General features: G+C 42.2%; 1 protein-coding gene across 2 annotated transcripts in view; it reads left to right on the top strand.

Moving 5' to 3' along the window:
• NSF (N-ethylmaleimide sensitive factor, vesicle fusing ATPase) overlaps nucleotides 1–27,786 on the top strand; it is a 142,859-nt gene that overhangs the window by 16,988 nt on the left and 98,085 nt on the right. For both annotated transcript variants that reach the window (XM_084750071.1, XM_084750072.1), the window contains exons 2-5: nucleotides 5,755–5,840; nucleotides 7,811–7,910; nucleotides 9,842–9,881; nucleotides 18,621–18,787. In XM_084750071.1, coding sequence (XP_084606197.1) covers nucleotides 5,755–5,840; nucleotides 7,811–7,910; nucleotides 9,842–9,881; nucleotides 18,621–18,787 — 393 coding nt within the window. The remainder of the gene's footprint in view (nucleotides 1–5,754; nucleotides 5,841–7,810; nucleotides 7,911–9,841; nucleotides 9,882–18,620; nucleotides 18,788–27,786) is intronic.

Below are 27,786 nucleotides of genomic sequence, written 5' to 3'. Positions count from 1 at the left end.
CTTACCATAAAAACACAGATGCTTCTGGGATCTAATAGGGAGGCCTTTTACTCATAGCATCTGTTTAAATTGGCCAGCCAGATGATATCCACACATCCCCACCCCTCTCTTATTAAAGGATACTGACAAACTAAACAGCTTACAAACAAACGGTTAACTTAACATTTTGTAAAGTTTTTATTACATTGGCTTTATCAGCATTGCTTTTTTTTTCTATTTTCCCACCTGTGTGTGTGGTATGCGTTTGTATATGCATGTTTTTGCATGTGTGTAGGCACATGTTTGTATGTGCACATGTCCTCTGCCTGTACATGTAAAGCAGGAAGATTATGTCAGTCACCACCCCCCCCAGCTGCTCTTCCTCTTTTTCCACTGAGATATCAGCTCTTGACCAAACTCAGAGCTCATAAATATAGTTAGGTTTTTTTAACCAGTTTGCTCTGTGGCCCTCTTGTCCCTGCCTTTGGAACCATCTTCCTAGCCCCAAGTTGTGTAACTTTACCTTTTAAGTCATTTGAATCTAATTATGTCATATCCTAAAGTGTCCCTGACGTGATAGTGTTTTGTACCCCTGTTCTTTGGGTGATTTATAATGCAGTTGAAAAGGTGTGTATTCATCTATAATGCTTAACAAGCACCCACTCTATACAAACATGAGCGAAATCTAGTCCGTGTCCTTAAGAAGAGTCCCATGTATGAGTCTAGTGTGTAGACGGACAATAAGAACACTCAGGGCTTCCATGTTTGTTTTATCAGTTTGGTTGGGAGGGGCAGCTGTTAGGATGTCGCCTAGACTAAATAGTGTCTAAGCTGAGAACTGTAGAGAGTGGAAGAATTGGCCAAGTAAGGGATGCAAATTTAGAGGGAAAGATCGTAAACAGAAGAAACTTGAAGGTGAAGAGACTCTAGGACGGTGGAAAACGTTAAATCATTTGATGCTTTTTTTTGACAGACGGCTAATCAAGGTGTAACCTTAAGCAAAATGCTGTTTCATTTGGAAGGTCAACTTGTGACCTTGACTCTATTCATGTCATGGGAAATCAGTGATTTCCAAATGTTTGATTATGAATCCCACACATAAAAAGTAGTTATATAACCCCAGTATGTCCGTCCATATTACATGTTTGCTGGTATACTAAGATTTTCTATACATAGTGAAGCATACTGTTGGACCTGGGACAAGTGGCTGAGGTGCCTATTTAATAATCTAGACATGTATTCTAGTCTCTCTCTCTCTCTCTTTCTCTCTCTCTCTCTCTGTATTTCTCTTTCTGCATGTACATGCTGTCCTGTAAGCTTAGATTTTTAAACACCTACTTTATTTAGGGTTCTTCACTTCTAACCCACTGACCAGAAGAAGGGCAGAAGAAGGGAGAAAGGATGTTAGTAGCAAAAAAGGGTTTGTGTACCTGTTTAGACGCAGTTCCTTGGGTCAGTTCCACTGTGTGTTGTCAGGATACCAGCAGTCCAGTCCAATAGCCAACACCAAACAGCAACACGAATCCATAGCAGTGCCACGATCCAGCAGAAACCACAAGGCTCCGGCTGATTCTGGCTCCTTTCACTGACTTACCTAAACAGGTCCATAACCCCTATTTCCTATTAAAATTCTCTCTCCCTTTTCCTGTGGTCGGTGGGTTAGAAGTGAGGTTGAAGTGTTTAAGTACACTAAATAATGTAGGTTTTGAAAAACCTAAACGAACAGGTGAAACCCTGCCAATGTTGGGCGCCATTTGTTATGGAGATATATATTACCACATAAATAATCCAGACTCTTTTATACTTGTTTATAAAGTTTTACAGCACATTCTTGAGCAGTTTAAGTCTGTTCTTAACCCCCTATATTATTCTGACTCCATCTTTGCCAAAAATCCCCAAGTTACTTGCTTTTCAGTTCTTTCTTTGCTCCAGCTGAATCTTCTTCATCTCTCCTGCATCTCTACCCATGGCTGAGTACCCTACTTTCTCCTCTAACTCCTCTCCTGGCTGGCAGGAAATCCAGCCCTGCTCTCTCACCTGCTCAGTGATTGGCTGTAAGCTGTTTTATTGGCATATCAGGGGACAATTGGGGAGCAGAGTTTATACAACACTGAAACAAAAGATCCTCAGAACAAAGCTTGCAACCAGATATTGGGAGAGGGGGGTACAGAAATCAACACTTGAATTACACAATAACCTTATGCCAATACTCTGACTTCTCTCTCTCTTTCCTTGTCCGCATGGTGATTTCAGTGGCCTCCTTCCTTTGGATCAGTGAACTCACCCATGAGCCATTCCCAAATACCCTGCCTTTTTTTTTTTTTTTTTACTTTTAATTTGGCTTGAATTGGCTTATTTCATCAGAAGAGAAAATCTATTACATACAAAAAAGAATAAGCTAATGATCAAATGTATAATCTTAAATCTTTACTAATAATCCATAAGACAAAGGGATAAGTCATTGTTCTTTAGTATCTTGCTTAAATGTTTTATTATTCGTCTGCTTGAGGGTCTGTTCCTAAACTTAGCTTATTTTGATAATTGACTTTAGTGACAATCAAAGCCTAGATCAAAGTAAGGGAATTTGGCTGCACTTTTGAAATTATGAAGTTGGTTTTTTTTTTAGAAATCAAACTAATCACCATTTATGGAAATGTTTTGCTGAAATGTAGCTAGTACATATCCATCTGTCTACTTGTCTTCTGCAAATTAATCAAAATGCATTACACTTTTTGTAGTGCTAATAAATGTGTTCAGAAAAGCCCTTAGAAGCCAGCAAGTGGATGGTTGTTTTAGAAGCTTAAACTATTCTGTTCCTAACTTAAAAAACACACACGAAGCTGGTCATGATGGCACACACCTATAATCCCAGCACTCTGGGAGGCAGAGGCAAGCGGATCTCGGTGAGTTTGAGGCCAGCCTGGTCTACAGAGTGAGTCCAGGACAACCAAGGCTACACAGAGAAACTCTGTCTTGAAAAACAATACAAAACAAAAAACCCGCACACTTGAGTTTGGGGTTTGATTTTAGGTTGAATGCATTCACAGGGGAGGAGACGGAAGGACATCTTTCAGGAGTCTGTTCTCCTGCGTGTCCCAGGGATGGAACTCAGGTGTCAGGCTTTGGCAGCAGGAGTATGTTCCTGCTGAACATATTCACTGGCTGAACATTTTCTTTTCATTGGTTTTTATGAAAGAATTATCTAACTATTTTTGTTTTAAACCCTCATTGTTTTGCTTTTGAGATAGGGTATTTCTTTTTTCTTTTCTTTTTTTCCAAGACAGGGTTTCTCTGTATAGCCTTGGCTGTTCTAGACTCACTTTGTAGACCAGGCTGTACTTGAACTCACAGTGATCTGCTTGCCTCTACCTCCCAAGTGCTGGGATTAAAAATGTGTGCCACCACGCCCAGCTGAGATAGGGTATTTCTATGCCTTAGGCCCCCCAGAACTCACTGTGCTGTCCAGAGTGTCCTGAAAGCTGTGATCTTCTGCTTTAGCTTCAAGACAGCTGTGATTACAGATGTGCACGAACACCTTAAGCTCTTTTAAATATTTTATAGTTATTAGTAATCCTGTATCATCTAGAAGAAGAGGAGGAGAGGCTGGAGCAATGGCTCAGTGGCTAAGAGCCCCGGCTGATCTTCAGCAGAGTAGTCTGGTTCCCAGCGCCCACACTGGGTGGCTCACAACCATCTGTAGCTCCAGCTAAAGGGGATCTGACACTGTCTTCTGCCCCTCAGGCACCCCCCCCCCACATGACATATATCACACAGGCTCATACAGACACACAATTTTTTTTAAAGAATTAAGTATTTGACAGCTACTTCCTATTTCCATGCGTATGTAAGAAAGATTCAGTATTGAGAAGGCCTTGCTTAGATGAAACTGACCTCAGTGATGACACCCCACATGGCCCTTTGGTTCTTCTGACCGACCTATAACAGTAAGCTACCTGTGAGTAAGGCAGAGACTGCTGTTTTTTTCTACACTTCAGGATTTTGTGTTCATTCTAGGAAAACAGCTTTTTTTGGCACCCGATGAACATTAAAGGCAGTTCTGTGAAGCACTGCACTAACTAGCCTGTGCCTTTCACCGGATAGAGATGTTCATCCCGGGAAATGAAAATTAAAGTCTCGACAAAATTTTAGGCCTTCTTAGTGCCAGTAGATCTCGAAAGTTTATCTTCAATAAAAAAAAACTGTAAAAAATAAAAAGTACTAAATGCCAGCCGGGTGGTGGTGGCACACGCCTCTAATCCTAGCAGAGGCAGGCAGATTTCTGAGTTCCAGGTGAGCCTGGTCCACAGTGTGAGTTCCAGGACAGCCAGGGCTCCAGAAATAAGCCATGCCTTGAAAGTCAAACAACAAAAACAGGAATAAAAACCCAAACAAACAACCCACCCCTCCAAAAGTATGCTGTGGGCATGCACACCTGATTCTGGTACTCCAAGGCCAATGGAAGGGTCATCAGTTCAAGGCCAGCTTGATGGAGCGCTTGCCTAGCATGTACGAAGCCCCAGGTTCAATCCCCATCAGCACATAAACTAGGCATGGTGGTACACTCCCATATTGCCAGCACTCAGGAAGTGGAGGCAAGAGGATTAGAAGTTCAAGGGCCAGCCTAAGCTATATATTTGAGTTTGAGGCTATCCTCAGCTACACAAGGTTGTGTCTCAGAAACAAACAAAAACCATTTAAAAGAATATATGGCCCCTACTCAGATCTAGCCAATGGGCAGGACATTCTCCACAGTTGTGTGGAGAGCGGGGACTAACTCTGACATGAACTCTGGTGCCCCATATTTGATCACTTACTCTTGGTGGGGAGGCCAGGTGGCACTCAGAGAAAGGATAAGCAGGCTACCCAGATGAGACTTGTTAGCCTATGACCATATAGTGGGGGAGGAGGTCCCCCTCGGTCATAGACCTAGGGGAGGGGAATAGAGTGAAAGCAGGAGGGAGAGAGGAATGGGAGGATACAAGTGATGGGATAACAATTGAGTTATAATCTGAATAAGTTAATTAAATTATATATTTAATAAAAAAGAATATATGGCTAGTTGGTACTAACCAAAAATACCATTGGCTGATGTTTTTATTTTTGAAGATACCTTGTAATTATTTTTGTTGAGAAGTATTTGGAAGCTTTTTGTGATTTTGTTTTTCTTTTGTTTTCTCTTTTGAGACAGGGCCTTACTGTGTAGTCCAGGCTAGCCTCAAACATTCAGTAATCTTCCTGCCTCCGGCTGGAAGATGAATTTCTTTCATTTACAGGAAATACAGTTCATAGCCATTTAGGATTTCTTATAAAAAGATGCTTTTTCATAACACCTTTTATCAAATTTACTACTTGACTTTATTGCATTTTATCAGTCTTGATTCTTTTCTATGAAAGAGATAGAAAATCAATTCAAATAAGCTTGAGCAGAAAAGAATATATTGACTCTAAGCAATAGGCGGGACTATTGGCCTCAAGGACTTTAACTTCGTTGTCGGGTCTGTGTTTCCAATGTGTCTATTCGTTGTCTGTGGCCTTTGCTTTCTGTAGGACACTTGTTGGTTAGCGTGGAAAGTCTTCTTCACGTATGGGAGAGGGAGGGTAGGTGTGTATGTGGCTGCACGCGTGCTGCTATCTGCAGTCACACAAGCCACAGGAAACAAGAGACGAGTAGCTCCCCAAATGAAGGGCTTGACATGCAGGGTTCAAGATGGAGGAATGTTCTCCACAGTTGGAAACATGACTTGGTCTTATGTTTCTAATCATTGACTCTTACAGACTATGCAGGCTGCGAGATGCCCTACTGATGAATTGTCTTTAAGCAACTGCGCAGTTGTGAACGAGAAGGATTTCCAGCCCGGCCAGTGAGTAGCTATCGGTCTTGACTCCTTTAACTTGCTAAGTGTTGTTTTTAGAGACTTCCAAAGAGTCACTTTAGGGAAACTTTTGGGAATTCCCTTTTCTATTACTCTTGCCAAGTTGGAAAACGGAGATGAGAGCTACAGATTTCAATCATTACTATGTCAAACCTTGATAAATACAGTATATATACTTTGATATGTAGAACGTTTTTTTAAAAGCTGATTTTCTTAGGGTAGACACACTGGGTATAGGCATCACGTAGCATGGTTGGTAGTCATCTTGCTTTGGAGTTTCACTGTCCAAGTTTGGATCCTAGCACTGACAGTCACAAATTGATGACCACGGGTAAGGCATGTGCCACGTCTGTGTTTCCGTGTCCTGATCTATGAAATGGAAGGGAGTTGTGAGGAACTCATTGCTCTAATAAAACATTTACAACAGTGCCCAGCACCTTAGCAAGCCCTCCATACAGGATGTCCCACCCTATTTTCTGTTATTGCTCAGCATTGGCTAGTTTGTTTTTACTGACAATGCAGAGAACAAATGATGACATGTTTACACAAACTTGAAACTGGAGATGTTTAGAATAAGCACCACAATGAAATTGATCCAGGGAGTGGGATTAGAGAAATCAACATTTGAATGAGCAACAGTAAACTGTACACAGTCCACAAAAACATGTTAACAGGTGTAAAAATCGAAGATGTACAAAACCCTCAGATTTTCAAAAGCATTTTCATCGTAATATATGTTAACTGATTCACACCACCTACTGACCTTTCTAAGACTGTGCTGTGCAAGTTCAGTGCCATCGACATCAACAGGCCGTCTTACGGAATTAGCCTCAGCATGAGAGGGAGGCAGTATTGAGTATTCTGTGATGTTGAGTTGAAGATAAGACTTTCAACAAATGAAAGTTTTATGGAATTCTTTCACATGGTGAACTTTCCACTTAAAAATAGTAGATATAAGGGGCTTCTGTTTTAGTGACAAGGCAATGTGTGGGTATACATATGTACACACGTGTGTGTGTATATATAATTAAAAAATACAGCATTGTAAAAAAGCTATTTGTTGAAAGATAGTTGGGCCAGGAGGTGACCCTTGAGGGCAGTGTGTGTGCCTGGTGTGTATGTATAGGCTCTGACAGGTTTGTCCTGGAGCCACTCCCTCTCCCCACTCTCATTTATATAAAAAAGATAGTGCCAAAGAGCCAGGCGTGGGGGCGCATGCCTTTAATCCCAGCGCTTGGGAGGCAGAGGCAGGTGGATCACTGTGAGTTTGCAGCCAGTCTGGCCTACAAACTGAGTCCAGGACAGTCAAGGCTACACAGAGAAACCCTGTCTCCAAAAAAAAAAAAAAAAAAGGTGCCAGCGCATAACAAAATTTAAAGCTTCTATCTCAAAGGACTCATTTGTTTCCTGGGGTAGAAGATTATCATTATTAATGTGAAGCCATCTCATGATAATATATATATTACATCATATGTATGTCTTATATGTTACTATCATTAATGTTCAGACTGACAGTCTGATGGGAGACTTAGTAACCAATCTTAAAAACTAACCGCTATCTCCTGTATATCCTAGCTCTTCTGCCTTTGGTTTTCCTACATTTATTTTATTGGGATGTGCGAAATTACCATCAGGAAAGGAAATTCTTCTTCCACGTAATCACCAGGACTCTGAACCGATGCTTCAGTTTCCTGTAGACTGGGGACATCATGAACTTGATGCTTTGAATTCGATGTTCTCATTGGAATGTGGCTGGTTACGCTCGTTTGTGTGGGCCAGGATGTCTTTATGTCTGGAAGACATTTTGAGTTTCAGTTTTGGGGAACTAAGCCTACGGTCTCTGTCAGGACTTCCATATGACGCCATGTTTCTATCTGTGTTCACCAAACACGAGTGTGGGAAGAACATGTGTAGAAGCCATGTTCTTGTTAGGGACCTCACTGTGCTTTGTCTTTTAGGCATGTGATGGTGAGGACGTCCCCCAATCACAGGTACATATTTACGCTGAGGACCCATCCATCAGTGGTTCCAGGAAGCATTGCGTTCAGCTTACCTCAGGTAACACAAATGTGGTCCCTTAGCGGGAAAGCTAAGGAAGAGTCGGTTCATTTAAGCAAGCCTTGCCTTGTAGCTGTATTCCCTCACGTTGAAGAAAGACACTAGGTGTTACATACAGAATTTAAAGACACATTCTTCTTTAGATCAAGTATTTATTTTACTTATTTTGTTTGAGAAGGGCACACATGCCACAGCGGACGTCAGAGAACAACTGGCAGGAGTTGTTTTAGCGTGTGGGTCCTGAGGTTCAAGTTCATGGCATTCAGTTCAGCTGCAGACACTTTAACCTTCTGCACCATCTCAGTGGCCCAATGATATTTTCTTAATTGTCAGTTATTTACAGTGATACCTTTGTATTGTCTTAATTTTTTCCTAATTAAAAAAAAGTCTGGAAAAAAAAAAGTCTGAAGTAGTATCAGTTGGCTATTAGAAAGGGTGTGATGCTCTCTTGCTGACAAATCCCACTGCACATGTTTTGGTGAAGCACGTTTTGACCCACCCACCCCAGCATCCACCGTGCTCACATGAGTAGGCCAACTGTGGGTTTTTAGCCAGGAGTTATTTTTCCCAGCATTCTATGGAGCCTTATAGTAATAACTGATTTTTTAAAAAAAAGGATTTATTTATTCTTTATACAGTGTTCTGCCTGTTTGTATGCCTGCAAGCCAGAAGAGGGCACCAGATTGCACTATAGATGGTTGTGAGCCATCATGTGGTTGCTGGGAATTGAACTCAGGACCTTTGGAAGAACAACCAGTGCTCTTAACCTCTGAGCCAACCCCCCACCCCCGTAATAACTGATCTTAACCCTGTGACAAGGTAGCCCTGAATTCTTACCTAAATACCTTCTGTCCTGCCTCCTGCCAGAGCCATTCTGGGGACTGGCTCTAAGCGCCTGAAAATCCCTTGGCCAGGCTACACAGGGTAATCCTGACCAGTTCATGATTTGAGTCCCAGATTAAGTTTTAGTGTGGATCATGTGACTATTTTTAGTTTAATTTCACCAGTTAAATTTGTTTATGTGGTATTATAACAAGTCATACAAAGCTAACTGCAGCAGGGTGCTTATTCAAAAAGTGCTGTAGTGAAGACGGTGAGATGTGTTACATTGCACAAAGCTTTCCACACCGTGGACAGCTTTGCTCTTGAAGGGCACACCAACCACGGTGACACAGTGGCACATGCTAATCCCAGGAGAGGAGGCAGAAGGACACTGAGTTCCAGACCAGGTGGGGCTACGTAGTCAAGCTTTGTACATTTTCTATAAGGTGTAATATGCATTCATTTCTGGATTATCTGTTTTTTAAAAAAAGTACCACAATTTGGTTAGCTTAAAGATTTTTTTTTACTTATTTATTATATATACAGTGCTCTGCCTGCATGTAACACCTGCAGGCCAGAAGAAGGCACCAAATCACATTATAGATGGTTATGAGCCACCATGTGGTTTCTGGGAATTGAACGCAAGATCTTTGAAAGAGCAGCCCATGGTTAGCTTAAAATAACAGATTTAAACAATAGTTAAAAGTGGATAAAATTGTAAAAAAAAAAAATATTATTCTATCATAGTTCTGACAGCTGGCAGCTTGAAAAGGTAGCCCGGAGGCTGCTGCTGCTGAGGGCGTCAGGAGGACTGGTGGTGGTGGCAGCCCTCGCCCGGCATCTTTTCACTTCCTACCTCTGTCATCATGTGACGCTCTCCTTGTGTCTCCAGTCATGTTGCCTTACCCTAAGGCAGCGTGCAAAGACCCGGATTGCAAATACAGTTAGACCCACAGCTCCTGGGGGCTCAAGACTGATATTTTGGGTGGATGGGTATGCTGTGTCTTGGCTTTACAATGGCTTTCTGAAATTCATAGCCATTTCTCTTTATTTCTCTGATTTTGATTGACATGATATAAATGTCTTTTTCTCTCTCATTTATTTTATAGCGAAAATGGGCTGGACTTTCTATTGGGCAGGAAATAGAAGGTAGGTTTTGTGTTTGTGTTTTTGCCACCTAACATTGATTTTCCTGTATTATTCTCACAGTCGTTGAGATCTCTATAATTACTGATTATTGTGCCTTAATCATTGATTCCCTTCAGAGTACCAGTGACAGCTGTGCAAACAGAGGGGCAGTGTGTGCTGCCTGTAGCCTTTGTTCCTTCCTGAGTAGAGTGTGTCCTAAAATCACTATAGCACATCAGCTTTTTACCTGGCTGCTGGACCTGGAGCTCAGGTCCTCATTGCTTTACATAGGTATTTTTACTAGCTGTCTCCATGGCCCCTGATAATTTAATTTTATCTTTAAAAAAATGATAGTTTTCTGGATTGCGGTGAGTTCGAGGCCAGCCTGGTCTACAAAGGGAGTCCAGGACAGTCAAGGCTACACAGAGAAACCCTGTCTCGAAGAAACAGAAACAAACAAACAAGCAAAAGGTCATAGTTTTCCTTTCTTTATAATCTTTTTTAAAAGATTTATTTATTTATTATTATGCATACAGTGCTGAAGAGAGCATCAGATCCCATTATAGATAGTTGTGAGCCACCATGTGCTTCCTGGGAATTGAACCTATGACCTCTGGAAGAGCAATCAGTGCTCTTAACCGCTGACCCTTCTCTCCAGCCCTATTCACAGAATCTTAATAAATTCATCTGTACATACTCTCTCTTGAGTAGTTTGCTAAACTCACTGCCCACCTTGTGTTCTTAGTTTTAATCTTCTGATTTAGTTTTTGGAGGCTGGGATGTTGCTCAGTGAGTGTTTGCCTAGTGTACTGGGTTTGCTCTCTGTTGCTGTGATAAAGATCATGACCAAAATCAACTTGGGAAGGAAAGGGTTCATTTGGCTTACATGTCCGGATGGGAGCCAAGGCAGGAGACAGTCAAGCAGGCAGGAACCTGAGGGCAGGAACCAGAGCAGAGACCACGGAGGAATGCAGTAGGCTTACTCTCCATGGCTCGCTAAACTTGTTTTCTTTTGATGTCAGCATTTGGAAGGCAGGGATGGTATCTCTAGAGCAAGCTGCCAGCTGGACCAGCAGAGTCAGTGAGTTCCTGGTATAGCAAGACTCTGCCCCAGCTATATAAGGTGGAAGTCAGTGAAAGAAGGCCTCCACATGGATGTGCATGCAAATGTATTCCATCCCCCACATACACTGTGCCCAGACACATACGTACACAACACACATGCAGCAATAAAAAAAGATGTCTAAGGATAATTGTGACATGATGTCTGTGTGTATGTGTGTGTGTGTGTGTGTGTGTGTGTGTGTGTGTGTGTTTGTGTTTTGTTTTCTATTTCATGGATATTTAGGGAAAGACATTTCATAGTTGAAATGTTGTATTTTGTTATATTTTGCTCTCTTTTTATAGCGACTTTGCAAACAAAGGTCTTTCTCATGGTTTTGTAGCTAAGGTTATTGGTCTAGGACTGTTCTTCCCTGTTGCTATAGAGATAAGTACAGTCTTTTTTTTTTTTTGGTTTTTCAAGACAGGGTCTCTCTGTGTTAGCCTTGGCTGTCCTGGACTAACTTTGTAGACCAGGCTGGCCTTGAACTCACAGCGATCCGCCTGCCTCTGCCTCTCGAGTGCTGGGATTAAAGGCATGCGCCACCACGCCCGTCTCGATAAGTACAGTCTTTATCATAGATAATTTTTATGAGGTAGAAGGGAAAGCAGAGAGGTTGGTTGGCATAGCCTGTTCCTCTGTTGTTTTTATGTGGTCTACACTTTTCTAACTGCCTTTTATTTTTCCTCCACTGCCACAGTTCTCAAAGCACCATCCTTCCTTTAGTCATCTGATTCCTCAAAGTAATTGATACTGGGGCTGGAGAGATGGCTCAGTGGTTAAGAGCATTGGCCACTCTTCCAGAGGCCCTGGTTTAATTCCATGTACCCAGTTAGAGGCTCACAACTCTCTGTAATCCCAGTTCCGGGGCATCTGGTGCCCTCTTCTATGCTCCGAGGGCTCTGTATGTACTGATGCACGGGCACACATGAAGGCAGAACACCCATGCACATTACATTTAAAAAAGGAAACAACTGGGCTGGAGAAATGGTTGAGCTGTTGTTCAAGGCTAGGTTCACAACCAGTGTCCTGGAACTCATTCTATAGACCAGGCTAGCCTTGAACTTAGAACAGAGATCCCGCCTGCCTCTGCCTCCTGAGTGCTGGGATTAAAGGTGGGCGCCACCACTGCCTGGCTCAACCAAAACATTTAAAAAAAAAAAAAAGAAGAAAAAGATTGATGTTGCTACCTCTAGTTTTATTCAGTTTCATGTAATTTCTCTGTACCTGGAGCTGGAGATGTCACATCCTTTGTTTGTTTATCTTGAGACAGTCTCATTACACAGCTCTAGGTGGCTGGAACTCACTATGTAGGCCTGCCTGGCCTCAAACTCAGGGATCTTCTTGTCTTTGCCTTCTGAGTGCTGGCATTAGTCATGCACCACCATGTTGGCTGAATTCCCAACATTTGCTTTACCATCACTTGATGCTGTATTTATTTTTAGGGAGGTGATTTTGCCTGGCTTTCTCTGTGGTCATACCTCCTACCCTACTTTTCTGCTCCCCTTTTTCCACAGCGGAAGCTCTCTGGAAATAATTCAGTTTTCCTGGTGTTCTAGGAGTGCTGACTGGGGACTGCATGTAGTATTGTTGCTCTTGTTGCTGTCATGGGGCCACCATTATTTCTGAGCCCAGTGACTTTGAGGATTTTTCTCAGAGGCAGTAGCTTTAAACTGAATCAAAGAAGATAATTGAGAGAAGTTGGTAAAGTGGTAGCGCGTTGTTCATCTCTCTCAGAAAAGTAACAGCAAAGAACTAGGAGAGAGACCCAGTCTGAGCGTTTGCCTAGAAACATGCCACCTTCCTTTTCTTGTTCTTTTTTGAGTTGGAGGAAAGGTAAGCATTGAGGTACCTTTAGTTGGCTCTTTATCCACTGTGGAAGCAATAAGCGGGATGGGAGAAGTTGGAGTAAGAATGAAGGCACTTAGCTTAGCTATGGGCGTTTGATGGAGGGGCGTGCACTTAGTCCACATCAGCCTAAAAGGCTTACCTGGAAGCTCTGTTTTCAGAAACAGTTTCGCAGGCTCTTGGGGAATCTGAGTCATGTGTCTGTGTTTTTAACAGTCACCTTTAAGTACATCTTCTCAGTTACATTTTGGGAGACACTGACATAAGTGATTCCCTCTTCACCTGAAGCATCTAGCAGAGCTGGGAAAGGGGAGGAGTTAGCACCAAAGCCAAGTGGGTCAGCTCGTGAAGCCAGGGTTCCCTCTCTGCAGAGATGAAAGCAGCTACTTGCAGAAATATTTAATGAGGCAATGGTTTGAATATAGGACAAGTTTTTAATTTCCTTAAACTCGTTTGTCTAAATACAAGGGCAAGAGTGTTTTAAAATTTAACTTGTAAAATATTGTTGTTTTGTGTGTGTGTGTGTGTGTGTGTGTGTGTGTTCCTGCGTGCCTGTGAGGTTGTGCTCTCCTTTGGGTGCCTTCAGAGGCCAGAGCATCAGATCCCCTGGAACTGGAATTCCAAGCAGTTGTGAGCTGCCCTGTTTTAGATGTTAGGAACTGAACATAGTATATCCAGGTAGATGCTCTCAACCTCTGGGCTGTCTCTTCAGCTCTTAAGTTTAACTTTTTTTTTTAAAGATATATTGTTTATTTATGTTATGTAGGAGTGCTTTATCTGCATGTACACCTGCAGGCCAGAAGAGGGAATCAGATCCCATTTCAGATGGTTGTGAGCCACCATGTAGTTGCTGGGAATTGAACTCAGGACCTCTGGAAGAGCAGGTGGTGCTCTTAACCACTGAGCCATTTCTCCAGCCCTAACTTTTTTTTTGTTGTTTTGTTTTGTTATTTTGAGACAGGGTTTCTCTGTGTAGCCCTGGCTGTCCTGGACTCCCTCTGTAGACCAGGCTGGCCTCGAACTCACAGAGATCCACCTACCTCTGCCTCCCGAGTGCTGGGATTAAAGGCGTGTGCCACCACGCCTGGCCTAGAGCCAGCACCATCTGCTTTGTTTTTGTGTGGAACCTTCAGATGCCTGACTCTTTGGGACTGGCCATGGTCCTGACCGCCCAGGGCACTGTCCGTGGTGCTGACCATAGTCCTGGAAATTCTAGCAGCTTGATTTTTGCTATTGGGGAGCATGGCCTTGAATTAAAATGCATTAAAAAAAACCCAGTTTAGTGATGTTTTAATATACTCACTAATGTTTCTCAAGTTGATGATAGAGCATATATGATATATATATATGATATATATGTGACATATATGATATATATTTATATCATATACATATGTGTTATACTGCCTTGGATTCTTTAATGCACAAAATGGTATCACAAATCCTTATAAAATGTATTTTTCATTTACTACTTTAGAGGCTATTTTCATTAGATTAAGTTTAAAAAAATAAGATTGCTATACGATGTCCCACGTTGTGAGTTTACTGCATTTCTCCCTTGTTCCCCTGCTGGTCAGTGTTTCTCAGTGTTTGGCCATTGCAAATAATGCTGAAGTGGATATCCCTATAGATTTTTCTCTAGACAAATGCTCAAGAGTTTCTGTGACAAATACTTGTAATGGAATTACTGCCTCATTCGTTTTCTCAATATTTCAAGCTACAAGTGTTTTACTACGTGGGAAGCAGCTAATCTCTCTTGCTTATAAAAGTTACTCAACATAAAAATATATCATACAATTGCTAGAAAACGTAACAAAAGAATAAAAAATCAGAATTGGAGGCAGGAGAGTGTTCTGAAGCTTTGGGCCAAAACTCTGAATTCATTCTTTCATCTTTAGTACATTTTCCAGCCCTTACTGGGGCTCTGTTATTTTGCTTTTGAATTATTATTATTATTTTTTGGTTTTTTTTTTTTGAGACAGGGTCTCTCTGTGTTAACCTTGGCTGTTCTGGACTCGCTTTGTAGACCAGGCTGGCCTCGAACTCACAGCGATCCTCTTGCCTCTGCCTCCCGAGTGCTGGGATTAAAGGCGTGCGCCACCACGCCTGGCTTTGAATTATTTTTGTAAAAGATTTATTTATGTATTTATTATGTATACAGTGCTCTGCCTACGTGTACACTTGCATGACAGAAGAGGGCATCATATCACATTGTAGATGGTTGGGAGCCACCGTGTGGTTGCCCCCCACTTAAGATGCCAACCCAAAGTATAAAAATGTGATTACACAAGCAATTTTCTTCAAAGAATTACAGTCTTTGTACACAAGTCCAGTGGCTATAAAATATGAAGTCAGTTTAGAATAGAATTCAGAGTTGTACTGGCCATTAGGTTACCTAATTCAGTCTTCCTGATGATGTTTGCGACAGTGGAAAGCACAGAGACATTGGATGATTTATTTAAGTTCCAGCAGCATCTGTTGATACAAACTCAGCATTCCTTTGGGGAGAACATCTTTGTAAGCCACTGAAATCTCGGGCATTGACTAATGGTGAGTCACCTGACAGCCATACGATGACTTTTTTGTTTCACTTTTTACTATTTGACCAATGTAACTCATAAATGAACCATACCTCTTGTCCAAAATGAATATTAAAGATCCATTTTGTACATTTTCAATATTTATTTATTTATTTATTTATTTATTTATTTTGAAGCTGGAGAGACAGCTCAGTAGTTGAGAGCTTTTATTGCTCTTGCAGAAGATCTGAGTTTTATTCCCAGGACCCACTTCAGGCCACTCTCCAGTGCCTAGAACTCCAGCCCCAGTGGCTCTGACACCTCTGGTCTCTATGTGCGCACGCTTGCACATGCACATACCCATGCACACACAGACTGTACCCATAGTTTAAATGCACATGATAAAATACGTCTTAGAGTCTCACTTTTGACAGTTGTATAATAATACATTTTAGTTATTCTTGCCTTCCCACTGTCCTCCCTCACCCCCTTCCTCTCTCACTGACCCCCCCCCCCACTTCCTCTCTCGCTGCCCACCCCCCCACTCCCCAGCAACTCTTCTGCTTTCATGTCTGGTGTGTGTGTGAGAGACCCCTGAGTTTACTTAGGGGTGTTTGCAAAGCATGGGTGGGAGGTTATCAGCTGAAGCATGGACAACTTATCCGTGGCTTCACCACTGAGGGCAATGACCCCTCCCCGCCCCCAGCTATCACTAACTGTCCATAGTCCCTCCAGGAAGGGGTGGGGCTCTGTGTGCCCTCCCCTCTCCCATAACGAAAGGTGGGAGGATCCAATCTTATGCAGGTCTTATGTGGATAGCAGATACAGTGTGCTCATAAGTTCAAAAGCCATGTCATGCCCAGAAGACATTTTTTTTTTTAAGATGTAACTGGTTCTGGGGACTGACCTCAGGTCTGCAGTGCTTGCACCCACTGCACCACCTCGCTAGCCCAGATGTTCTTTTGCAGTGCACCTCCACACACTCTGGATCTTTCATTCTTTCCACTCCACCCTCTGGAAAAAAACAAAAATATTTAAAGAGTGCTTTATGTTTAATTATGTGTACATGTGTATGTCAGTGGGGGGGGGTATGTCCATATGAGAGGGTACCAGGTGCCAGACGCATCGGATCCCCTGGAGCTGGAGTTACGAGTGGTTGTGAGTCACCTGGTCTGGGGCTTGGGAGCTGAATGGAGTCCTCTGGAAACGCTGACTGCTTAGACCTGCAGCCCCCCTCTCCAGCCCCCTTATCACCTGTGTTCTGAGTACTATAGAAACAAGTGTTTGATGCGACTGGGACAGGAAGCCAGGCAATTGCAAGGTTGGCTTTGGGGATTTTGGTCTGTGGACTAGAGTGTATCTTTTATATGCAATTGAGTCCTGATCTCCATATATTGTTTTTTTGTTGTTGTTATTTGTTTGAAATGCAAGGAGAACTTAGACCTTTTAAAACATGTGGGAGAATGTAATTAAATACTTCTATATTTTAAGAAGTTGTTATTTTAAAAATATGTATGGGTGTTTTGCTTGTGTGTATGTGTGTGCCTGGTGCTCATGGAGGCCAGATGAGGGTGTCAGATCCCCTGAAACTTGAGTTATAGATGGTTCTAGGCCACCATGTGGGTGCTGGGAGTTGAACCAGGGTCCTTTGGAAGAGTAACAAATGCTCTTAACCACTAAGCCACCTCTTCAGCCCCGCTTCTGGATTTTTACAGGATTTCATCTACAACCTTTTCTAATTTTCTTGTCCATGCCTAGCTGATTTTTTTTCTTTTTTTTAAGAGCAAGCTTTTCTTTTAAAATATTTTCCACAGCTGGGTGTGATGGCACACCTTTAATCCCAGCACTCTGCAAGGCAGAGGCAGGTGGATTTCTGTGAGTCCAAGGCCAGCCTGGTCTACAAAGTGAGTCCAGGACAGCCAGGACTATAAGGGAAAACCCTGCCTAGGGAAAAAATTAAAAAGCATTTTCCACAATTGCAGAATGTCGAATTTCCATGTCTTAACTACTTAGTTGCAGTGCATAGTTACTCTGTTGAGCAGATTAGGGGAGGAGCATGCCTAGCCCTGGCCTGCAGCAGCTCTAGAGCCTGGGGACCTGCAGACTCAGGGCGTCAGGTAGGCCAGGGGCAGGTGTATCCTACAGGGCACAGCCCAGTCCGCTGAGTGGCAGCTGCTTAAAAGCGTTTCCGCTGTGGTGTTAGGGGTCACCAGCGCGCTCTAGAACTGCCCTCAAGAGCAGGCTGGCCTCTCACTTGCTGGGTGTGATCAAGTTGCCCTGAGGGGGAAGTCACTTTCCTGGGTGTGTGTCTGCTCTTCCTAGTGCCCACAGTATCACATGCTGCAGTGTAATAATGTTTGCTTTAAAAGTTTGTTTAGAAACTAGCACTTGTAAGTATGCACAAGCTGATTTTAAAGTCAGCCATTTTCTATCGCTGTGATAAGTGAACTCTGTGTTATAGAGCTAAGCACTTGAGGCTGAATAGTTATTATATGATAAAAAAATCATATGTAGTGTTTTAATATTTAAGTTCGCGACAGTATAGCCTAAAAGCTAGTTAAAAACCCTTCCCAAGGCTGAAGTAGGACTTTTCTTACTCAGAGCTTTTATATATGCTTGTATATGGATTGTAGGCACATGGCTAAGGCTGCCACATACAGCGGGTGCTCAGGAAACCCACGTTCATGTAATGAGGAGTCATAAGTTAGAACTTACACTACAGGAAGTAACCCTGGGAAACATCATTTCTCACGTTTCCCCACCCCCATGTCCCCCACCTCTCTCATGATAGCACTTTCTTAGATCAAACAGAAGTCATCCTTGTTACCACATGCTGTGCCAGCTCCACCAAGGCCTCCCATACTGTCACAGTGTCCTCTGTGGAAATGAGGAGGAAGGAGGTACAGGGACTAGGAAGAGGGACGTGATACCTATATATCGTGTGTGTGTGATATACGTATATATGTGTGTATACATATTTATGTGTATATATGTATATGCCTGTACACATGCATGTAAGTGAATATACAAACACACATGTATTTATATATATATATATTTTCCCCCATGAGGAGAAATGAGGGGTCAAAGGTGAGAAAGAGTATCATTTAATATTTTCTCCTTAATTCAGATGAGTAAGGAGATCTATTGACTTTTAAGATTGTGCCTGTGCGTTCCTCCAGGGAAGCCCACATGAAGCTCCCTATTGGGACAAGTCCTGCTGTATTCCCTCATATTGAACTCTTTGTAACTAGAAACATACGTTTTTGTGTCCCTGTGTTTCCTTCCTAGTCTCCTTGTATTCATTTGACAAAGCCAAGCAGTGCACCGGCACGATGACCATCGAGATCGACTTTCTGCAGAAAAAGAACATTGACTCCAACCCTTATGACACTGACAAGATGGCAGCAGAGTTTATCCAGCAGTTCAACAACCAGGCCTTCTCAGTGGGACAGCAGGTAGACGTTTTTACTCCGTTCTTCACCTTGCACGCACCCAACTGCCGATGCCCAGAATTCTGCTTGGGAAGGACTGAGAGGAGCCTTTCGTAGGAAAAGTTCCATGCAAAGCGAGTTTACTGAACCTACAGGAGTCTGTTCAGGAGAGCCTTCAGGCAGCTCTCAGGCAGATGGCTCAGCGGCTAAGAGCGCTGGCTGCTCTTCTGCAGGATCTGAGTTCAGTTCCCAACACTCACAGCTGCCTATAACTCCAGCTCCAGTGCTTACTCCTGACCCCCAGGGGTCCCGGCATATGGCACTATGCACAGATACATACGGTTTTTAATTAATGTGTCATATATAGTCACAGCAGCTTTTCTCCCTGAAAACTTGGGAACGTGGTAGAGATATGCTCTGAAATGTTTTTGCTTTCCTTTTTCTCCTTGTGGGACATGAGATTTGTTTCTGGGCTGTCTCTCTATGTGACTAGGATGTTTTTGTAGAGAAGCAGCTCTTGGGGCAGGGGAGGTAGCCTGGGAGTCAGCAAAGTGCCTGCTAAGGAAGCACGAAGACCTGAGCGTGACCCCTCGCACCTGGGCAGGAATCTTGGAGTGATAAGTCGTATGGACTTGTGATCCTCCGCTGGGAAGGAAGGGACAGAGGATCCTGGAGGCCACTGACCTGTCTGCCTAACCCAGATCGAGGAGCTCTGCCTTCAGCGAGAAACCCTGGCTCAAAAACGGGGAAAAATAATACAGAGGGCAATAGAGGAACAGGTTCTTGAGGCTCAGCTCTGGCCTTCACACACACATGGGCAAGCACACACATGGCCGGTCTTCCTTTTGGTAGGGGATGGACTTCCAGAGATTTTAAAGAAAATTATGTACATACAATACCAAGTTAGTTATAGAGTTTAAGAAAATGATGTGCGCCGGGCGTGATGGCGCACGCCTTTAATTCCAGCACTCTGGAGGCAGAGGCAGGCAGATTGATGTGAGTTCGAGGCCAGCCTGGTCTACAAAGGGAGTCCAGGACAGCCAAGGCTACACAGAGAAACCTTGTCTCAAAAAAAAAATAAATAAATAAATAAAGAAAAGAAAAGAAAAGAAAAAGAAAATGAGTCTATTTCAGCATCTCTGGAGCTTAGTCACTGTTGCCTCCTTTTGCACTTTAGTTAATGTCAGATGATTAATGCCCTAGGAAAAACATTGCATTAAACATAAAGCACGTTCAGCTAGTAGAGTGCTTCCTAGCATGCACAAAGGCCTGGGCTTATCACTAGTCCTAGCACCTCGGACTAGGTGTGATGATGTATGTCTGTAGTCTCAGCACTGGAGCAGTAGAGGCAGGAGGATCAGAAGTTCAAGGTCATCCTGAGTTACGTAGCAAGTCTGAGACGAACCAGGGTTACATGAGACCCTGTCTCAAAAGAGTAAAAAGAAAAGTGTGAATCCATTAGTTGTAGCTCTTTTGCCCTTCTTGTTACGTTTGTCTTAATTTGCAGTTTTGTGGTTTGTTTTTGTTTGTTTGTTTTTTCTGAGACAGGGTTTCTCTATGTAGCCTTGGCTGTCCTGGACTCACTTTGTAGACCAGGCTGGCCTCGAACTCACATCAATCTGCCTGCCTCTGCCTCCCGAGTGCTGGTATTAAAGGCGTGCATCACCACGCCCGGCTCGCAATTTTGTGTTTTAAAAACAGGGTTCTTTCTCTGCAGGAAGAACCTTTTTTTTTTTTTTCTTTTTTTAAAGCTTAGGGCCTATGTTCTTTTTTTAAAATTTATTCATATTACATCCCACTGGTTATCCCATCCTTTGTATCCTCCCATTCCTCCCTCCCTCCCATTTTCCCCTTACTCCCCTCCCCTATGACTGTGACTGAGGAGGACTTCCTCCCCCTGTATATGCTCATAGGGTATCAAGTCTCTTCTTGGTAGCCTGGTATCCTTCCTCTGAGTGCCACCAGCTCTCCCCATCCAGGGGACGTGGTCAAATATGAGGCACCAGAGTACTTAAACCCATAATCAAACAGCTTCCCCTTCCCCGTGCTGAGCGAGCGGGCATGAGCCACTGCACCTGCCTTTGTGCCTTTCTTCATTAGCTCCTTTCTCACATCACAGCTCCACAGCAGTAACGCTCAGAATGTTGTTGGGAGACCTGTGCAGGCCAGGCCTTTTCAGAGGGTGTGCAAAGTCAAAACTGCTTTCTTATAATACGCTGTTATTGTTCGTCATCTGTCACTCGGCTGCACAAGCTTGGTGCAGCCCTGCGGTGATCATGTGGTACGTGTCAGCCCGGGACCCTGACAGCCTAAGCAGGTGTGAGCATCTGACTGTCTCCAGTAAAGCCAGACAGGAAGGAGATTTGCAAAAATGAGACATCTCCACTTTTTGCCATTGCAGTTTTTGTTTTAGAAAGATAATTTTATTTTAAATGGATGCATTTAATTTTTTTCCCCTCTAGTCTCTAGTGTGATAAATCTCATATAAACCTAAGCTCTTTGGGTCCTCAAAACTTTGAAAGCAAATAACAGGATCCTGGGAGCAAAGGGTCTGGAGCTGCTGCCCGCCAGCATTGTCACGGCTAACGATGCACCAAGGCTGCCCTGAGGTCTCTGCCTCAGGGACATAACAGAGGGAGGAAGAGCAGCAGGGGAAGGCAAGAGCTATTGGAGTAGATGGAGTGCTACTTTTATTAATTTTTTCCTAATAAATTTGGACAGATAGTCTAAAGTATACATATATTATTCTTAAAGGTTTGTTTGTTTAGTTATCATTTATACAGTGCTCTGACCCAATGTGTGCCCCCACACCAGAAGAGGGCACCAGATCACATTATAGATGGTTGTGAGCCACTGTGTGGTTGCTGGGAATTGAACTCAGGACCTCTGGAAGAACAGACAGTGCTCTTAACCTCTGAGCCATCTCTCCAGCCCTACATATATTATGATATTAAACTTTTGCAGGCAGAACCTGAATTACTGATGTACAGGAACAAAATACAGCGTATTTTTAAAGAAAGCATTCAGATTAGCTTGGCATAATGGCACACACCTAATCCCAGCACTAGGGATGCAGAGGCAAGTGGATCTCGGTGAGTTCCAGGCCTATCTGGTGTACATAGTAAATTCCAGAACAGCCAGGGATATATAGTGAGACCCTGTCTCAAAAAAAAAAGACAGGAAAAACAAAATAAAAGGGGAGAGAGAAAAAAGAAAACACCTGAATTAGAATGAACCTTAGAGATTTTCCTGTCTGACTTCCTCCCAAATGAGGAATTTTAGGTCCAGAGAAGATAAATCCTGTATCCATGGGTACAAAGCTAGGGACATAGATAAAAGTAAAATAAATATTTAATAGCACAAAGCATGTCCCAAACACTATTTTTGGCCTGGAAGATCAGCAGGGACAGAGTAGACTCTCTTCTCGCTGCTGCAGAGCTTTCTAGTTGGAACGGCAGAAAGCAGTGCCAAGCCCTGTGCTCTTAGAGGGAAGAAACTGGTACTGTGCTCAAGCTGCTGCCGTATGTGTTAGTCTAGAAGGCTTCTAGATGTCAACTAACTGTATTTGTTGATTACTGTCCATTGTTGTTGGGTTGGGGGTTGTTATTGTTTGTTTTGTTTTGCGGGCTGTACTATGTAGAGAGACTTTTAGTTATTTTATTTGGATTCTTATATCTACTGCCCTTCTTCCCTCTAATCCCTTCCAACCCCAACACTAGGTAGGTGAGAAAGACAGAGGGGAAAGGGACACAGGCCCTTTAAAACCACTTCCTGCTTATCAGTGCCATTGGGGTCCTAGAGGCAAGTCCAGTCTTCTTCAGAATATCCAAAAACAAAACAAAGCAAAACAAAACAACAGAATTCCAGCAAACCAGTAATGCAGCAATAGCAAACGCAGCAGCAGGAACCAACAGCAGGAGGGACCAGCAGCAGTCAGGGCGGCAGCAGAGGGAGTAGCAGCCACCACAGGCCCTCTTGGGGCTCTCCCATTTATACCCTATCCAGAGTCCAGCTGTCAAAATTCATGCCGCTGCTAGTGCACGGGGCAAATCATAATCACCTGCTGCGAAGCAGCCTTTTATCGCACACCTGGGATTATAACAAAAACATATTTACATAACATAATTGAGTTTTGGTTTTTTTTGAGACAGGGTTTTTCTGTGTAGCCTTGGCTGTCCTGGACTCACTTTGGAGACTAGGGTGGCCTTGAACTCAAAGCAATCTGCCTGCCTCTGCCTCCTGAGTGCTGAGATTAAAGGTGTGTGTGGCACCACACCCAGCCCCATAACTGTTTTTTTTAAGAAACCAACACTCCAGAGGCAGGTGCATCGCTGTGAGTTTGAGGCCAGCTTGGTCTACAGAGCGAGTCTCGGACAGCCAATGCTACACAGAGAAACCCTGTCTCAAAAAAAAAAAAAAATTACCTTTTCTCTGTCATTAATAAGCTATATACAGTGAGAACAATTATGAGAATTATTAAGTAAGACTTGTATTTACAATGTCTAGTACATATGTATTTGGAAACCTTGGAGAAAGTATTCCACTGTCCTGATGAGTCCAAAGTTCTGTACCTAAATCTTCTTATCATAACTTGAATTTATCAACCTAAAAATATCCTTTTAAACCCTAAAGCATTTTCTTAGATCCTAAAAACTTAATCTTTTATATCTTTAATCTTAATAAGAAAAACCATAAGACTATAACTATCTAGTCTGCAACCCCAGCAGAGACCTGAGACGGGTAAATATTATTTGAGTAAATAGGAAGTGCCTGGACAGTCGCCCAAGATTGCTCTGGAACATTGGGGCATCCAATCTTGAGCCTTCAGGCCTAGACTATCTGACAGACTTACATGTGAAGTGGGAATGTTGAAGGACTGGTCTGCCTTGCTCTGCAAGGTCGGACAGTTGGTTTCTCAGTGTCCTGTTTGTCCACAGTTTGGACAGCATGCTGTCAGTAGTTGAGGTAAGCACAGTTTTTTTTTTTTTACCCAGTGGCCATCTTTGCCATGTTAGAAACAAACTTCATGTGGAGGTTCTTTGATGCCCATCATCTTCTTTGAAGTAGATTGGGGTTGCTGCCAAGAGCAGCTGTGTGTCTCTGTCAGAAAAGCCTTTTATGTTAAAAGCATCGTTAAATGACATATCCTGTAGATCTCTGAAGTGTTTGAAGACCATCTATCTATCTATAGTTTATCTGAATAGACAGACATTGCTTGTTTCTAGTTATTTACTACCTGTTTAAGTTTGGAAACATATACAAGAGACTAAATAAAGTTTATTTCTGTAATTAACTAAGCTAGCACTTAACAAGACTGCAAGTAAGATTATTCATAGCTGTCTAACTACTAACTTGCATTCCTAATTATCCTAAACAGTTTGTAATAGTAGCTTTTATAAGACTAGATCTTAACAGCACATTTTTAAATGAATTGTATTTGTATAATACATTAATCAAGAGTCGAACAAAACAGCCTTAAGTTTCTGTTAACATACAGTAATCTATACCAATGTAAAATTATTTGAGACTTGTTGCTATCTTAGGAGATAAAATAACCCACCTTGGTCCTATCATCCCTATTTCCTGCCTTTAAAACTTTTCCTTTCCCTCTCCTTCCCCCTAACACTGCGTAGGAGAGGAAGAAGGATAGAGGGGAGAAAGAGATTCCTGATTCTAAACTCCTTTACTTTGTTTCCTACCTGACCATGGCCAATAACAACTTGTAACTAACCTCCCTAAACAATAAGAAACATCCATAACCCCCAAATGACCAAAAACACCCACCCCACCTCTTGGGATGTCATGTTCTTAAAATTGCTTCCCGCTGTCTGGGGGAGGTGAAGACATCTTTTGGGGGCCTTAAAGAAAACTGAGATATTTGCCATGTCCTGGGAGAGCTAGCTCTATTTTTGCTTTCCAGTCTCTGTGGGATAGGAAAGTACAGTGCTTAACTGAAGGTCTGTCTGAAACTGTCTGTGAGGCTGGACCATCTGAGCTGTTTTGAAGTTGACCTGGAGAGGTAGTCTGTGAAGCTGGATTGCTTGGCCTACTTGCTTTGTCTTCATTGGAGTCTGGTCTTTTTGCTCTGAAAACACACAAACTTTTAAAGGTAATATTATAGGTACATTTCTGCATTAACATAGGTATGGAATGTGTGGTCTGCACAAATCAGCTAAAGTTTGTTGTTGTTGTTGTTGTTGTTGTTGTTGTTGTTGTTTGAGACAGGGTTTCCCTGCGTAGCCTTAGCTGTCCTGGACTTGTTTTGTAGACCAGTCTAGCCTCGAACTCACAGCATCCACCTCTGCCTCCCTAGTGCTGGGATTAAAGGTGGGCACCACCACCACCCAGCTATCTTTATAAGTTTTGATGGTAATCATATTTTTTCATTCCCTGGAGATACATAAACAAAATCACATTCCCAAGACAAAACTATTGCAGTCTTCCATTTTTATGTTAGCACACTCGTATAGTATATAGGTTAATCTAATTTCACAGTTTTCCAGTGTCTCTCAACTGCTATTTTCTTTCTCATTAACATTAAGACAAAGTTAACAAAGCACTATTTAGTCTGTCCCTAGGGGGCCTTTACTCGTCCTTTTTGATTATTCTCTCTCTCTCTTTAAAATTCTCTTTTAAAGTGCAATTAGATCTTTCTACAACTGCTTGTCCTGTAGGGTTGTGTGCTATACCCATAATGTGTTTTTCATTTTAATATGCTTTACCTTACTGGATACTTATGTAGAGGCATTATCAATCTTAATTTGTGCAGGTTTCCACACAATTACCTTTATTTCCAGTGCATGCGTAGTTACAAAATCAGCTTTTTCAGAGCTTAAAGAAGTTGCCCATTGAAACCGCAGATATGTATGACTGGTGTGGTGTACAAACTCTAGTTTCCCAAATTCTGTAAAATAAAACGCATCCATCTGCCAGATTTCATTTCTTTTGATACCTCCAAGGTTACTTCCGGTGAGTTAGGGAGTCTGGTTATTAAGAGAAGAAGTAAGGCATCTTCTTATAATTTTCTTGGCTTGTTGCCAAATGGTAGGATTTTTTTTTCTTTAAGCCTTTACTGTTAACATGGTGTTTTTAATGAAATGTTGAGGCTTCTAGTACATTTCCTATTAATAACTGTTCAATTTCCTCCTTTCCTTGCGCCAGCGGACCTGGCAAACTTGTGTGAGAGCGAATATGGGTAATAATATATAATAGATAGTGTCTGTTTCTGATGGCCTGTTGCAGTTTCATAAATGGAAAAGTTCACTCTGGGTTAGCAGAAGTAAACTCAGCAGTTACTATGTGCAAACCAACTCTTTCTGAATATTGAGAGTCAGTAATTAAGAGATTCAGGAACATCTAATAATACCGCAGGAAAATCTAATAATACCGCAAGGATTGCATACAGTTGGTTGTTGAACTGCAGCGTATGGGCGTCGGATCGCTTGGCTTTTTTTGTCTAACTTAGCCTGCCATTCCCAACTTAGCTGCAGGTGCTTCAGGAATTGGCATTCCCTTTATAATATGTGGGAGAATCCAATCAGTTCTTTCTATAAACCGCAGATGCTTGCTTTTATGTTATTTGTCATTAACTTCTCCTAAAGAGTTACTACAAGCTCTGTGCCAATCTTCATTGATTACCCATAATGACCTAATCTCAGCATTAGTAAAAGGTACTTCAATTTTGGCTGTGTCTGTTCCTGACAGTTGATACAGTCTAATTCTCTCTTATGATTAATTCAGAAACCTTTTATATATATGTCTTCAAATTTTTACATTGGCTTTTGTGCTAAGAAAACACATTCTATAATATTATCTTTCCTTTGCCTAATGAGCCCAGTTAGCCTGTGAGTTGAAGGCAAAATAACCAAAATACAACCAAGTTTAGGATCAATTTGCTCCATATATGCATCTTGAAGTCTTGGTTCTACCAGAGTTAACACTCTCTCTGCTTCAGCTGTTAACCATCTTAGATGTTTAAGTCCAAATCTCCTTGCAGTGTTTGAAAAGAACTATTTAACTCCTGAGTAGTTATCCAATGGTAGGTCACAGCCAATTAATATCTCCCATTAATTTTTTGTTTGTTTGTTTGGTTTTTCGAGACAGGGTTTCTCTTATAGTCCTGGGCGTCCTGGATTCACTTTGTAGACCAGGCTGGTCTTGAACTCACAGAGATCCGCCTGCCTCTGCCTCCTGAGTGCTGGGATTACAGGCGTACACCATCATGCCTGGCTTTCTCCCATTAATTTTTGAAAATTAAGAGTTTGCAACTGATCTCAATGGATCTGTACCTTTTGTAGTCAGAATTTTTGTTGACTTATTTTATAACCCAAATAGTTAATAGAATGTCCTGTCTGTATTTTTTCAGGAGTAATCTGTAACCCCCCAGCGTGGTAGAATTCTTTGTGTTTCCAATTTATCTAAAGTACCAGTGTCAGAATTAGCCAACAAAATATCATCCATGTAATGATAAATAATAGATTAAGGAAATTGTATATGAGCTATTTCTAATGGTTGTACAAAATATTGGCATAAAGTTGGATTATTTAAAATTCCCTGTGGAAGAACTTTCAAATGATATCTCTTTATTGAACCATTATCATTTCAAGTATGCACTGAGATAGCAAACCTTTCCCTATCATGCTTGTGCAAAGAGATTGAGAAAAAGCAATCTTTTAAATCAATTACCACAATAGGCTATGACTTAGGTAATAAAGTACATAAAGGAATTCCAGGCTGTCAAGGGCCCATTGGTTGAATTACTCTATTCACTGCTCTTAAATCTGTTAATGTTGACCATTTTCCTGATTTCTTTTTTATAACATCGGGTGGAGTGGGGGGTGGGGGTGGAATTCCACAGGCTTGTAGACTCCTCTATATGTCGAGCCTCCAGCTGTTCTTGTACCAGCTGTTCAATTACCTATAATTTTTCCTTAGTTAAGGGCCATTGCTTTACCCACACTGGGCTGCCAGTCAACCATTTTAGGGGTAGACAGTGCTCCCCCACCCCCATAAATTTGGAAACT

Source organism: Acomys minous, assembly GCF_964271855.1.
Source record: "Acomys minous genome assembly, chromosome: 12".
Taxonomy (NCBI): Eukaryota; Metazoa; Chordata; class Mammalia; order Rodentia; family Muridae; genus Acomys; species Acomys minous.
This window is presented reverse-complemented; position numbering and strand designations above follow the sequence as displayed.